The sequence below is a fragment of the Salmo salar genome, chromosome 13 (assembly GCF_965601325.2).
Source record: "Salmo salar chromosome 13, fSalSal1, whole genome shotgun sequence".
NCBI lineage: Eukaryota > Metazoa > Chordata > Actinopteri > Salmoniformes > Salmonidae > Salmo > Salmo salar.
The window spans coordinates 110182501-110197496 of NC_138303.1; the positions used below are offsets into that span (position 1 = coordinate 110182501).

A 14996-nucleotide genomic window follows, 5' to 3' on the forward strand; every position below is an offset into this window, starting at 1 on the left:
CGCTGACTGTAGTGTCACGTTGAGAACGTCATGGAGACGCTGACTGTACTGTCACGTTGAGAACGTCATGGTAATCCCTTGTGCATGGCGATGTCACGTAGATCATTTCATTTAGAACAAAGCCTTTTCATTGTTAGAATATAATTGTTTCTTCTAAATGTATAGTCTCGCAAGTATTTGAATACAAAAGTCCGTTCGGATATTAGAATCTTCTAGTGATGGTGCCAACTCTTAGTCTGACTTTCTCTGGCTCTTTTCAAAACACATCTGTGGAGCACATCAGTTTTTAACTTCATATTTTGGGGGGGGTGGTCACGTGTGTGTGTGTGTGTGTGTGTGTGTGTGTGTGTGTGTGTGTGTGTGTGTGTGTTAATCAGCGTAATGTGTCCAGTTTGGGTCTCGAGTTGCAGGACAGCCCATAACCCAACTACAGACTGGTAGCATTACCAGACCTGCCCATAACCCAACTACAGACTGGTAGCATTACCAGACCTGCCCATAACCCAACTACAGACTGGTAACATTACCAGACCTGCCCATAACCCAACTACAGACTGGTAGCATTACCAGACCTGCCCATAACCCAACTACTGACTGGTAGCATTACCAGACCTGCCCATAACCCAACTACAGACTGGTAGCATTACCAGACCTGCCCATAACCCAACTACAGACTGGTAGCATTACCAGACCTGCCCATAACCCAACTACAGACTGGTAGCATTACCAGACCTGCCCATAACCCAACTACAGACTGGTAGCATTACCAGACCTGCCCATAACCCAACTACAGACTGGTAGCATTACCAGACCTGCCCATAACCCAACTACAGACTGGTAGCATTACCAGACCTGCCCATAACCCAACTACAGACTGGTAGCATTACCAGACCTGCCCATAACCCAACTACAGACTGGTAGCATTACCAGACCTGCCCATAACCCAACTACAGACTGGTAGCATTACCAGACCTGCCCATAACCCAACTACAGACTGGTAGCATTACCAGACCTGCCCATAACCCAACTACAGACTGGTAGCATTACCAGACCTGCCCATAACCCAACTACAGACTGGTAGCATTACCAGACCTGCCCATAACCCAACTACAGACTGTTAGCATTACCAGACCTGCCCATAACCCAACTACAGACTGGTAGCATTACCAGACCTGCCCATAACCCAACTACAGACTGGTAGCATTACCAGACCTGCCCATAACCCAACTACAGACTGGTAGCATTACCAGACCTGCCCATAACCCAACTACAGACTGGTAGCATTACCAGACCTGCCCATAACCCAACTACAGACTGGTAGCATTACCAGACCTGCCCATAACCCAACTACAGACTGGTAGCATTACCAGACCTGCCCATAACCCAACTACAGACTGGTAGCATTACCAGACCTGCCCATAACCCAACTACAGACTGGTAGCATTACCAGACCTGCCCATAACCCAACTACAGACTGGTAGCATTACCAGACCTGCCCATAACCCAACTACAGACTGTTAGCATTACCAGACCTGCCCATAACCCAACTACAGACTGGTAGCATTACCAGACCTGCCCATAACCCAACTACAGACTGGTAGCATTACCAGACCTGCCCATAACCCAACTACAGACTGGTAGCATTACCAGACCTGCCCATAACCCAACTACAGACTGGTAGCATTACCAGACCTGCCCATAACCCAACTACAGACTGGTAGCATTACCAGACCTGCCCATAACCCAACTACAGACTGGTAGCATTACCAGACCTGCCCATAACCCAACTACAGACTGGTAGCATTACCAGACCTGCCCATAACCCAACTACAGACTGGTAGCATTACCAGACCTGCCCATAACCCAACTACAGACTGGTAGCATTACCAGACCTGCCCATAACCCAACTACAGACTGTTAGCATTACCAGACCTGCCCATAACCCAACTACAGACTGGTAGCATTACCAGACCTGCCCATAACCCAACTACAGACTGGTAGCATTACCAGACCTGCCCATAACCCAACTACAGACTGGTAGCATTACCAGACCTGCCCATAACCCAACTACAGACTGGTAGCATTACCAGACCTGCCCATAACCCAACTACAGACTGGTAGCATTACCAGACCTGCCCATAACCCAACTACAGACTGGTAGCATTACCAGACCTGCCCATAACCCAACTACAGACTGGTAGCATTACCAGACCTGCCCATAACCCAACTACAGACTGGTAGCATTACCAGACCTGCCCATAACCCAACTACAGACTGGTAGCATTACCAGACCTGCCCATAACCCAACTACAGACTGTTAGCATTACCAGACCTGCCCATAACCCAACTACAGACTGGTAGCATTACCAGACCTGCCCATAACCCAACTACAGACTGGTAGCATTACCAGACCTGCCCATAACCCAACTACAGACTGGTAGCATTACCAGACCTGCCCATAACCCAACTACAGACTGGTAGCATTACCAGACCTGCCCATAACCCAACTACAGACTGGTAGCATTACCAGACCTGCCCATAACCCAACTACAGACTGGTAGCATTACCAGACCTGCCCATAACCCAACTACAGACTGGTAGCATTACCAGACCTGCCCATAACCCAACTACAGACTGGTAGCATTACCAGACCTGCCCATAACCCAACTACAGACTGGTAGCATTACCAGACCTGCCCATAACCCAACTACAGACTGGTAGCATTACCAGACCTGCCTGAGTTTAGAGTTCTCACTGGTGTGATTCTTCGGCCCGGCGGGCCGGCCACTCGGTGCGGTGCAAGGTGCTTCATGGGAACCAAGCCTCCCAGCAGTGCTCTCTGTGAAGTGTACTCAATACCACAATCCTTTGCCAATGTGAAAGTTTCCTTTTAAAAGACAACGTTGTATTGTGATTGGTGATTTGTCAACTTCTCTGAGATTCAGTTTCGTTATGGAAAGCATAGCATTATTGTTTTTTTTGGGGGGGGGGGGGGGGGACTTGAATGTCTTGGAATCAGTGTGATCATGACCTAATAGAAGGGTGTTTCTATAGCAACACTATCATCCCTGTGTTGTGTTGGGTAGTCTGCTCTGGCTCAGCCTAAGAGTGGTCCCGTTAGCGTGCCTAGTTAGCGTTAATGCTGGCTAGCTGTCTGTCTGACGCACATCTCTACTCTCAGCAGCAGCTGACATGGCTAAGATATCCTGAGAGCCTCTCTCTCTCTCTCTCTCTCACACACACACACACACACACACACACACACACACACACACACACACACACTCACACACACACACACACACACACACACACACACACACACACACACACACACTCAGAGAGAGAGATAGGCCAAGTTGGCTGGGAAGGATGTTTCCTGCTGTAACTATCAGGTTTCTGTGTGTTCCCTCCTCTCACACACACACACACACACACACACACACACACACACTTATATTCTCTTTTTACTCAAACATTGCAGAGCAGGGGTTGGTTGGGTGTTGTTCTGAGGCATGTCAGACCTACTAATGTGTCTGGCTACATGATCAGACCTTAAGTAAAGTTAAGTCTCTGATGATGACTGTTATTTGTTCCAGATATTCACACGGTGGGTCTTGACGTAACCCTGAGTGTGTACTATCACTGACAAACACGATCCGCGTGTAGGTAACATCAGATCTTGCTGCCGAAGAACAAAAGTCTTACAGAGAAGCTCACCTCAAGTGCTCATTGATTGGTCTACCTGTTATCTTAGCCAATGACAGTGCAGCTTGTTGTAAGGTGTTGTCCGTCTGACCCTGTCTCTCTAAGGTGTTTAACCCACTCTCTCTCTCTCTCTCTCTCTCTCTGTGTCTCTCCCAGGTATACGCCCCATCTGCCAGCACAGCTGACTACAACAGGGACTCACCAGGGTACCCTTCCTCCAAACCAACTAGTGGAGGGTTCCCCAGCCCCTTCTTCATGCCAGGTAATGGATTACCTGAGGCATTTCTCTCAACTCTGTTCATCCTTAATAGAATGATTATACTTTTACCAACCTCATATTTAGTCATAGCTGGATAGATTTGGTGATGGACACAATGAGTGGTAAACTGTCGTGGAATAACACGAAAACAAAAAGTCTGTCATTAAGATAGATAGTTACAGTGTATTCAGGAAAGTATTCAGACCCCTTGACTTTTTCCAAATGTTGTTACGTTACGTTAAAAATCCTCATCAATCTACACACAATACCCCATAATGACAAAGAGAAAACAGGTTTTTAGAAATGTTTTCAAATGTATTACATTTTTTTTTTAAACTAAAAATACCTTATTTACATAAGCATTCAGACCCTTTGCAATGAAACTCGAAATTGAGCTCAGGTGCATCCTGTTTCCATTGATCATCCTTGAGATGTTTCTACAACTTGATTGGAGTCCACCTGTGGTAAATTCAATTGACTGGACATGATTTGGAAAGGCACACACCTGTCTATATAAGGTCCCACAGTTGACAGTGCATGTCAGAGCAAAAACCAAGCCATGAGGTCAAAGGAATTGTCCGTAGAGCTCCGAGACAGGATTGTGTCGAGGCACAGATCTGGGGAAGGGTACCAAAACATTTCTGCAGCATTGAAGGTTCCCAAGAACACAGTGGCCTCCATCATTCTGAAATGGAAGAAGTTTGGAACAACCAAGACTCTTCCTAGAGCTGGCCGCCCGGCCAAACTGAGCAATCGGGGGAGAAGGGCCTTGGTCAGGGAGGTGACCAAGAACCTGATGGACACTCTGACAGACCACTAGAGTTCCTCTGTGGAGATGGGAGAACCTTCCAGAAGGACAACCATCTCTGCAGCACTCCACCAATCAGGCCTTTATGGTAGAGTGGCCAGACGGAAGCCACTCCTCAGTAAAAGGCACATGACAGCCCGCTTGGAGTTTGCCAAAAGGCACCTAAAGGACTCTCAGACCATGAGAAACAAGATTCTCTGGTCTGATGAAACCAAGATTGAACTCTTTGGCCTGAATGCCAAGCATCACATCTGGAGGAAACCTGGCACCATCCCTACGGTGAAGCATGGTGGTGGCAGCATCATGTTGTGGGGATGTTTTTCTGCGGCAGGGACTGGAAGACTAGTCAGGATCGAGGCAAAGATGAACGGAGCAAAGTACAGAGAGATCCTTGATGAAAACCTGCTCCAGAGCACTCAGGACCTCAGACTGGGGCGAAGGTTCACCTTCCAACAGGACAACGACCCTAAGCACACAGCCAAGACAACGCAGGAGTGGCTTCAGGACAAGACTCTGAATGTCCTTGAGTGACCCAGCCAGAGCCCAGACTTGAACGCGATCGAACATCTCTGGAGAGACCTGAAAATAGCTGTGCAGTGACACTCCCCATCCAACCTGACAGAGCTTGAGAGGATCTACAGAGAAGAATGGGAGAAAATCCTCAAATACAGGTGTGCCAAGCTTGTAGCATCATACCCAAGAAGACTCAAGGCTTTAACCACTGCCAAAGGTGCTTCAACAAATTACTGAGTAAAGGGTCTGAATACTTATGTAGACATTTATTTATATAATATTTTTTTTATAAATTAGCAAAAAATTCTAAAAACCTGTGTTTGCTTTGTCATTATGGGGTATTGTGTGTAGATTGATGAGTAGATTTAAAAAAATATATATATATATATTTTAGAATAAGGCTGTAAATGTAACAAAATGTAGAAAAGGTCAAGGGGTCTGAATACTTTCCGAAGGCACTGTTCATACAACAACAAATAGACAGTGCTTTGGCTGTGGATTGATAGATGAAGTAATCCAGCCAAGTTAGATGAGTAGGTGAGGTTTCCCCGTAATTGGAGGGCTGCCGTTTGCTTGTTGGTTACATCACAGCCTCTGGTCTGGCCTGGACTATCTTCTGCACTGCCTTACTAATCACACGGCAGTGGTTGAGGGTATCAGAGCCACACGGTAGGCAGGCATCTTGGAGTTACGTGCACAGCCGAGGATGGAAACGGAGACAGGTTAATGGAAGCATTATCTTCCCCAGAGAACCAGGGATCAGCAGAGACAGATAGTTATATATAGTAACAGTACAGATGACATGGCCATAGGGCTTGATAGGGAGAGCCAGGGATCAGCAGAGACAGATAGTTATATATAGTAACAGTACAGATGACATGGCCATAGGGCTTGATAGGGAGAGCCAGGGATCAGCAGAGACAGATAGTTATATATAGTAACAGTACAGATGACATGGCCATAGGGCTTGATAGGGAGAGCCAGGGATCAGCAGAGACAGATAGTTATATATAGTAACAGTACAGATGACATGGCCATAGGGCTTGATAGGGAGAGCCAGGGATCAGCAGAGACAGATAGTTATATATAGTAACAGTACAGATGACATGGCCATAGGGCTTGATAGGGAGAGCCAGGGATCAGCAGAGACAGATAGGGAGAGCATCACATGACGTAGATAGATGGAGACCGTTCAAAATATAATCACACACCAATAGGACTGTTGAAACATCATTTAATACTCCCTTCACACATCTAACTTGGCTTGCCCTTGTCTGATGGGATCTTTTTGCATCCACTTACCAGGGTGTATGGTGTGCATCCACTTACCAGGGTGTATGGTGTGTATCCACTTACCAGGGTGTATGGTGTGTATTCAGTTAGCAGGGTGTATGGTGTGTATTCAGTTAGCAGGGTGTATGTTGTGTATTCAGTTAGCAGGGTGTATGTTGTGTATTCAGTTAGCAGGGTGTATGTTTATCCAGTTAGCAGGGTGTATGGTGTGTATCCACTTACCAGGGTGTATGGTGTGTATTCAGTTAGCAGGGTGTATGGTGTGTATTCAGTTAGCAGGGTGTATGTTGTGTATTCAGTTTGCAGGGTGTATGTTGTGTATTCAGTTAGCAGGGTGTATGTTTATCCAGTTAGCAGGGTGTATGTTGTGTATTCAGTTAGCAGGGTGTATGTTGTGTATTCAGTTAGCAGGGTGTATGGTGTGTATCCAGTTAGCAGGGTGTATGTTGTGTATTCAGTTAGCAGGGTGTATGGTGTGTATTCAGTTAGCAGGGTGTATGTTTATCCAGTTAGCAGGGTGTATGTTGTGTATTCAGTTAGCAGGGTGTATGTTGTGTATTCAGTTAGCAGGGTGTATGTTTATCCAGTTAGCAGGGTGTATGTTGTGTATTCAGTTAGCATGGTGTATGTTGTGTATTCAGTTAGCAGGGTGTATGTTTATCCAGTTAGCAGGGTGTATGTTTATCCAGTTAGCAGGGTGTATGTTGTGTATTCAGTTAGCAGGGTGTATGTTGTGTATTCAGTTAGCAGGGTGTATGTTGTTTATCCAGTTAGCAGGGTGTATGTTTATCCAGTTAGCAGGGTGTATGTTGTGTATTCAGTTAGCAGGGTGTATGTTGTGTATTCAGTTAGCAGGGTGTATGTTTATCCAGTTAGCAGGGTGTATGTTGTGTATTCAGTTAGCAGGGTGTATGTTGTTTATCCAGTTAGCAGGGTGTATGTTTATCCAGTTAGCAGGGTGTATGTTGTGTATTCAGTTAGCAGGGTGTATGTTGTTTATCCAGTTAGCAGGGTGTATGTTTATCCAGTTAGCAGGGTGTATGTTTATCCAGTTAGCAGGGTGTATGTTGTGTATTCAGTTAGCAGGGTGTATGTTGTGTATTCAGTTAGCAGGGTGTATGTTTCGCCAGTTAGCAGGGTGTATGTTGTGATCGTAAGCGTATGCTCCAGGAGGGTTCCCTCATGTCCCCCTCTCTTGCCCCTGTAGACGGTCACCACAGTGCTGACCCATGGAGCTCCTCCAGCGGTATGAACCAGCCTGGTTACAGTGGCATGCTGGGTAACTCCTCGCACGGCCCCCAGAGCAGCAGCTACTGTGGCACACACCTGCACGACCGGCTGGTGAGTATCCTCTCCTCCTTTCCTTTCCTTATCTCCTTCTTTTCTAATCTTCCATCATCCTCCTCTCCACTTCTCTCTTCTTATTCTGTTCTCCTGCCTCCATTCCTCCCTCTTCTTCTTTCTGTCTTTCAGTCACTTTCTACTTTATCTCCTTGTCATTTTCATTTTTTTATTCTTATTTAACCGTTATTTAACTAGGCAAGTCAGTTAAGAACAAATTCTTATTTACAATGACGGCTTACCAAAAGGTCTCCTGCGGGGACGATGGCTGGGATTAACATTACTGGGCCCAGTCAACAGCACAAAGGGCAAGAAGGTAGAGACAACAATACATCACGTGAAGCAGCCACAACTGTCAGTAAGGGTGTCCATGATCGAGTCTTTGAATGAAGAGATTGAGATAAAACTGACCAGTTTGAATGTTTGTTGCAGCTCGTTTCAGTCGCAAGCTGCAGCGAACTGAAAAGACGAGCGACCCAGGGATGTGTTCGCTTTGGGGTCCTTTAACAGAATGTGATTGGCGCAACGGGTGTTGTATGTGGAGGATGAGGGCTGCAGTAGATATCTCAGATAGGGGGGAGTGAACGGGTGTTGTATGTGGAGGATGAGGGCTGCAGTAGATATCTCAGATAGGGGGGAGTGAACGGGTGTTGTATGTGGAGGATGAGGGCTGCAGTAGATATCTCAGATAGGGGGGAGTGAACGGGTGTTGTATGTGGAGGATGAGGGCTGCAGTAGATATCTCAGATAGGGGGGGAGGTGAGGCCTAAGAGGGTTTTATAAATAAGCATAAACCAGTGGGTCTTGCGACGGGTATACAGAGATGACCAGTTTACAGAGGAGTATAGAGTGCAGTGATGCGTCCTATAAGGAGCATAGGTGGCAAATCTGATGGCCGAACGGTAAAGAACATCTAGCCGCTCGAGAGCACCCTTACCTCCCATTACCTCTCTCCGTCAGGTGATTATTACTTAGCCTTGGTATGTCTCCATATCATCTCACTGGTATTGCTTTTCATTGCTTTAGGTTCTACTGGGTTAGATGGTCAGTCTGAGGGTTATAATGGGTTAGATGGTCAGTCTGAGGGTTATAATGGGTTAGATGGTCAGTCTGAGGGTTATAATGGGTTTGATGGTCAGTCTGAGGGTTATAATGGGTTTGATGGTCAGTCTGAGGGTTATAATGGGTTTGATGGTCAGTCTGAGGGTTATAATGGGTTTGATGGTCAGTCTGAGGGTTATAATGGGTTTGATGGTCAGTCTGAGGGTTATAATGGGTTTGATGGTCAGTCTGATGGTCGTTTCTCTCCCTCTATTCTCCCTCTCTACAGAGCTACCCGTCACACTCCTCGGCAGACATCAACCCCAGTCTTCCTCCCATGTCCAGTTTCCATCGTAGCAGTGGCTCCAATCAGTACAGTACAGCCTCCTGCACTGCCACCACCAACGGCACAGACAGCGTCATGGGTAAGACCTGGGGACAAGGACACAGGGCTGCAGAAGACAGGACAGAAGACAGGACAGATCACAGGGCTGATTACAGTGGTAAGACCAGCAATGTGACAGACAGACAGAGTGATGGATGGACGGATGGACAGACAGACAGGAAGGCTAAACGTAGACAAGGTGGACTGATTAACATAGAAAGATTAACAGAGGTCACATAAGGTTTTGACTCTGCTGTGATTAGCTGTGACGTGTCCTCCTCTCAGTGATGGCTGGAGTGTCTCTGTGTTTTTCCTCTATACCACCACAGACAGCCCAGCATGTGGCCCTCCTCTCAGTGATGGCTGGAGTGTCACTGTGTTTTTCCTCTATACCACCACAGACAGCCCAGCATGTGGTCCTCCTCTCAGTGATGGCTGGAGTGTCTCTGTGTTTTTCCTCTATACCACCACAGACAGCCCAGCATGTGGTCCTCCTCTCAGTGATGGCTGGAGTGTCTCTGTGTTTTTCCTCTATACCACCACAGACAGCCCAGCATGTGGCCCTCCTCTCAGTGATGGCTGGAGTGTCTCTGTGTTTTTCCTCTATACCACCACAGACAGCCCAGCATGTGGCCCTCCTCTCAGTGATGGCTGGAGTGTCTCTGTGTTTTTCCTCTATACCACCACAGACAGCCCAGCATGTGGCCCTCCTCTCAGTGATGGCTGGAGTGTCTCTGTGTTTTTCCTCTATACCACCACAGACAGCCCAGCATGTGGCCCTCCTCTCAGTGATGGCTGGAGGCCGTGCCTCTCCCCCGCGCCCGCTGTGGCCCCCCTCGTGTGGCTGGCTGTGTTTTTCCTCTATACCACCACAGACAGCCCAGCATGTGGTCCTCCTCTCAGTGATGGCTGGAGTGTCTCTGTGTTTTTCCTCTATACCACCACAGACAGCCCAGCATGTGGTCCTCCTCTCAGTGATGGCTGGAGTGTCTCTGTGTTTTTCCTCTATACCACCACAGACAGCCCAGCATGTGGTCCTCCTCTCAGTGATGGCTGGAGTGTCTCTGTGTTTTTCCTCTATACCACCACAGACAGCCCAGCATGTGGCCCTCCTCTCAGTGATGGCTGGAGTGTCTCTGTGTTTTTCCTCTATACCACCACAGACAGCCCAGCATGTGGTCCTCCTCTCAGTGATGGCTGGAGTGTCTCTGTGTTTTTCCTCTATACCACCACAGACAGCCCAGCATGTGGCCCTCCTCTCAGTGATGGCTGGAGTGTCTCTGTGTTTTTCCTCTATACCACCACAGACAGCCCAGCATGTGGCCCTCCTCTCAGTGATGGCTGGAGTGTCTCTGTGTTTTTCCTCTATACCACCACAGACAGCCCAGCATGTGGCCCTCCTCTCAGTGATGGCTGGAGTGTCTCTGTGTTTTTCCTCTATACCACCACAGACAGCCCAGCATGTGGCCCTCCTCTCAGTGATGGCTGGAGTGTCTCTGTGTTTTTCCTCTATACCACCACAGACAGCCCAGCATGTGGCCCTCCTCTCAGTGATGGCTGGAGTGTCTCTGTGTTTTTCCTCTATACCACCACAGACAGCCCAGCATGTGGCCCTCCTCTCAGTGATGGCTGGAGTGTCACTGTGTTTTTCCTCTATACCACCACAGACAGCCCAGCATGTGGCCCTCCTCTCAGTGATGGCTGGAGTGTCTCTGTGTTTTTCCTCTATACCACCACAGACAGCCCAGCATGTGGCCCTCCTCTCAGTGATGGCTGGAGTGTCACTGTGTTTTTCCTCTATACCACCACAGACAGCCCAGCATGTGGCCCTCCTCTCAGTGATGGCTGGAGTGTCTCTGTGTTTTTCCTCTATACCACCACAGACAGCCCAGCATGTGGTCCTCCTCTCAGTGATGGCTGGAGTGTCTCTGTGTTTTTCCTCTATACCACCACAGACAGCCCAGCATGTGGCCCTCCTCTCAGTGATGGCTGGAGTGTCACTGTGTTTTTCCTCTATACCACCACAGACAGCCCAGCATGTGGCCCTCCTCTCAGTGATGGCTGGAGTGTCTCTGTGTTTTTCCTCTATACCACCACAGACAGCCCAGCATGTGGCCCTCCTCTCAGTGATGGCTGGAGTGTCACTGTGTTTTTCCTCTATACCACCACAGACAGCCCAGCATGTGGCCCTCCTCTCAGTGATGGCTGGAGTGTCTCTGTGTTTTTCCTCTATACCACCACAGACAGCCCAGCATGTGGCCCTCCTCTCTTTCAATCCCACTGAACAAATAGTAGAACAATCAGAAACAGATTGGATGCTTGTTCTCCAACATTCCACAATGATTCTCTCTTTCCTTCTCTCTCTCTATCGATCTCGATCATTCTTTCTCGATCATTCTTTCTCTGAGATCTCTCTCTAGCTCTCTCTCTCTGTCCCTCTCTCTAGCTCTCAGTTCAATTTCAATTTAAGGGGATTTATTGGCATGGGAAACATATGTTTACATTGTCAAGCAAATGAAATAGATAATAAAGCCCCTTCTTTCTCTACCTCTCTATAGCTCTCTCTCAAGCTTTCTCTCTCTCTACTTCTCTCTACCTCTCTCTAGCTCTCTCTAGCTCTCTCTACCCCTCTCTCTCTCTCTCTAGCTCTCTCTCTACTTCTCTCTCTAGCTCTCTCTCTACTTCTCTCTCTAGCTTTCTCTCTACCTCTCTCTCTCTCTACCTCTCTCTCTCTACCTCTCTCTACCTGTCTCTCTAGCTCTCTCGCTTTATCTCTCTCCTCTCTCTTCTCAATTCAATTCAATGGCTTTATTGGCATGGGAAACATATTAACATTGCATAAGCAAGTGATATAAACAATCACAAATTAACAGATCTCTCTCTAGCCCTCTCTCTACCCCTCTCTCTGAGATCTCTCTCTAGCTCTCAGTTCAATTTCAATTTAAGGAGATTTATTGGCCTGGGAAACATATGTTTACATTGTCAAAGCAAGTGAAATAGATAATAAAGCCCCTTCTCTCTCTCTCTCCCTCTACCTCTCTAAACATATATTAACATTGCCAAAGCAAGTGATAAACAATCACAAATTAACAGTTAACATAAAACACACAAAAGTTTTAAAATGAGAAAGACTTGAAATGTTAAATTATTAACTGTGTACAAAAACCTTGCGATCCGTTAAAATAGATCCTGAAATATATCCTGAAGGAAGATGGATTCGATTGGACATACTACTTGATGATAAACAATGATGGCTCATCAATCTATATGGACCGAATAATGACAATCCAAACTTCTTAGAAAACATTTATAATAATCGAATTAGTCTCCAAGATACAAATAACTATATTATAATGGTAGGGTACTACAATACGGTTTTAAGTACAGCAATGGACCTTAAAGGCAATCACACTACCAACTGTCACCCTCTGGCACTCAAAGATGACAAATATTATGGACATGTTGGAATTTACAGATATTTTGAGGCTTAAAAACCCGCATCTTGTAAGATATACTTGGAGTCTTAATCAAGCTAGTCAGATTTATTATTTTCTGTTATCCTTTTCTATGGTGTCAAGAGTGAGAAAAGTATTTGACCGAGGATGGAATGCGATCAGACCATCACCCTATAGCCCTCCATGTAACTATGACAGAATTTTCCACGATGACGGAGATATTGAAAATTTAAACCAGGGTTTATTGACTGACACTATTTTCTTATCAAAAACGAAGGAATTCATAACATACTTTTTGTTGTTCAGGTTCAGCGGACCGACTTATCGTATGGTATACCTTTAAAGTGGGCCTTTAGAGGCCATTCAATTCAATTATTGTTCCCAAAAACTAAAACCGTACCGTTCAACAGAGAAAAGACTTGAGCAGAAATATAAAATCTAACATTACACATCAATGGTGTAGATAGATGGTGTAGATAAATGGTGTAGATAAATGGTGTAGACAGATGGTGTAGATAGAAGCACTGAGTAATCTAGACACAAAACAAAAAGAGTTTAAGGAATTTATTCAGGAAAGATCGGGTTTCATTTATCAAAAAAACTGAGCAAATTATATGGAGGATGGTGAAAAATGCACCATGTTTTTCCTGAATCTTCAATATAGAAACGTGAACAAAAATAATCTACAAAATAGACAAACGATGGGGAAATCCGTATCTCACCAACAGAGAAGGTGTCACAGGTGTAGCCGTGTTGAATAGACCAAATCGCAGCCGGGATATGAATGCTCATCTTTTAATTACTTTAGAATAAAGCATACACGGGAAACCAATAAACAACTAGACAGTTTCACAGGCTATGTACTTACATACAGCAGTGCATAATAAAAAATAACTACCCACAAGTGACAAACAAAACACACACCTACTTATAGGACTCCCAATCAGAGGCAACTAGAAACACCTGCCTCCAATTGAGAGTCCAGCACCCAACCTACACATAGAAAAACTAACCTAGAACATACCCATAGAAATACAAACATAAACCAGTGACCAACAAACCCCGTAATACATAAATCAACTACCCTCTGCCACGTCCTGACCAAACTACAATAACAAAATATCCTCTATACTGGTCAGGACGTGACAGAAGGAAGTAAAATATTTTAAATAAATCTTATCTTGTCAAATTCCTCCAACCTCGTTTGACGACAAGTTTTTGTGATATCCTTCTCCCCCAAAAAATCATGTTAAACTATATGTGGCACAAAAAAAATATATTGTTAAGGCCTAATTGCGCAGGAAAAACTATGGTTGGCATTTTATTGTTTTCAGATGGGTAAACCCCTGGTGTCGATGGCATTCCAATAGAGATACTGTATATTAAACGTTTTATGAACTACTGAAAGATCCATTACTGTATTGTTTTAATTAATCATATATATAAATGGAAAACTGTCGGACACACAAAAAGAGGGACTGATCTCTCTCTTACTGAAGCAGGAGACAGAGGGGCAATACAAAGACCCAGTCTCTTAGAAAATTTGAGGCCCCTCACCCTTCAATGTTGTGACATAAAAATATTGTCAAAATGTATTGCTCATATAAAAAAAGTCCCTACCAGACATTATTCATCACGATCAAACGGGATTCTTAAAAGGAACATATATTGAAGAAAACATTAGACAGGAAATAATGGAAAAGCAGAAAAGACAGAACAAATAATACAACAAATATTGTGGTTAAAAAACAACATTATTTTTAAATACAATTTTTCAAAAAGGTATAATCTTTGTAAATTATTTCATAAATAGGACTGGTAGAGTTATGTCACACATGCAGCTAATAAAAATATATGGAAATGTCTGCTCTTCCCAAATAACAATAATACCGCAAAAATTGAAGAGGGAAGTGGAAGGGGGGAAGTAAGGAACTTGTCTGTCGGGGGCCGACATACATACATACATACATATATATATATGTATGTATGTATGTATGTATGTATGTATGTATGTATGTATGTATATTTACAAAAAATATATATGGGGATTGGAAATGATGCAGACAATTACATTGATGGAAGTACAATTTATCTGCAGTATTAAAGCTGATCTACCGCCTAAGAAAAAATAAATAAATACAAATAAATCATGGAAAACTATGAGAATGCAGGGAAACCAGGTATAATCTTTAT

General features: G+C 45.2%; 1 protein-coding gene across 14 annotated transcripts in view; it reads left to right on the top strand.

Annotated features, from left to right (window-relative positions):
* The window catches only part of LOC106568540 (transcription factor 4), a 420186-nt gene that overhangs the window by 333362 nt on the left and 71828 nt on the right, over positions 1–14996 (top strand). For 7 of the 14 annotated variants that reach the window (XM_045692640.2, XM_045692641.2, XM_045692637.2 and 4 more), the window contains 3 exons: positions 3865–3970; positions 7789–7922; positions 9253–9466. In XM_045692640.2, the coding sequence (XP_045548596.1) occupies positions 3865–3970; positions 7789–7922; positions 9253–9466 (454 nt within the window). The remainder of the gene's footprint in view (positions 1–3864; positions 3971–7788; positions 7923–9252; positions 9467–14996) is intronic. The other 7 variants (XM_045692646.2, XM_045692643.2, XM_045692647.2 and 4 more) reach the window with 1 other exon arrangement.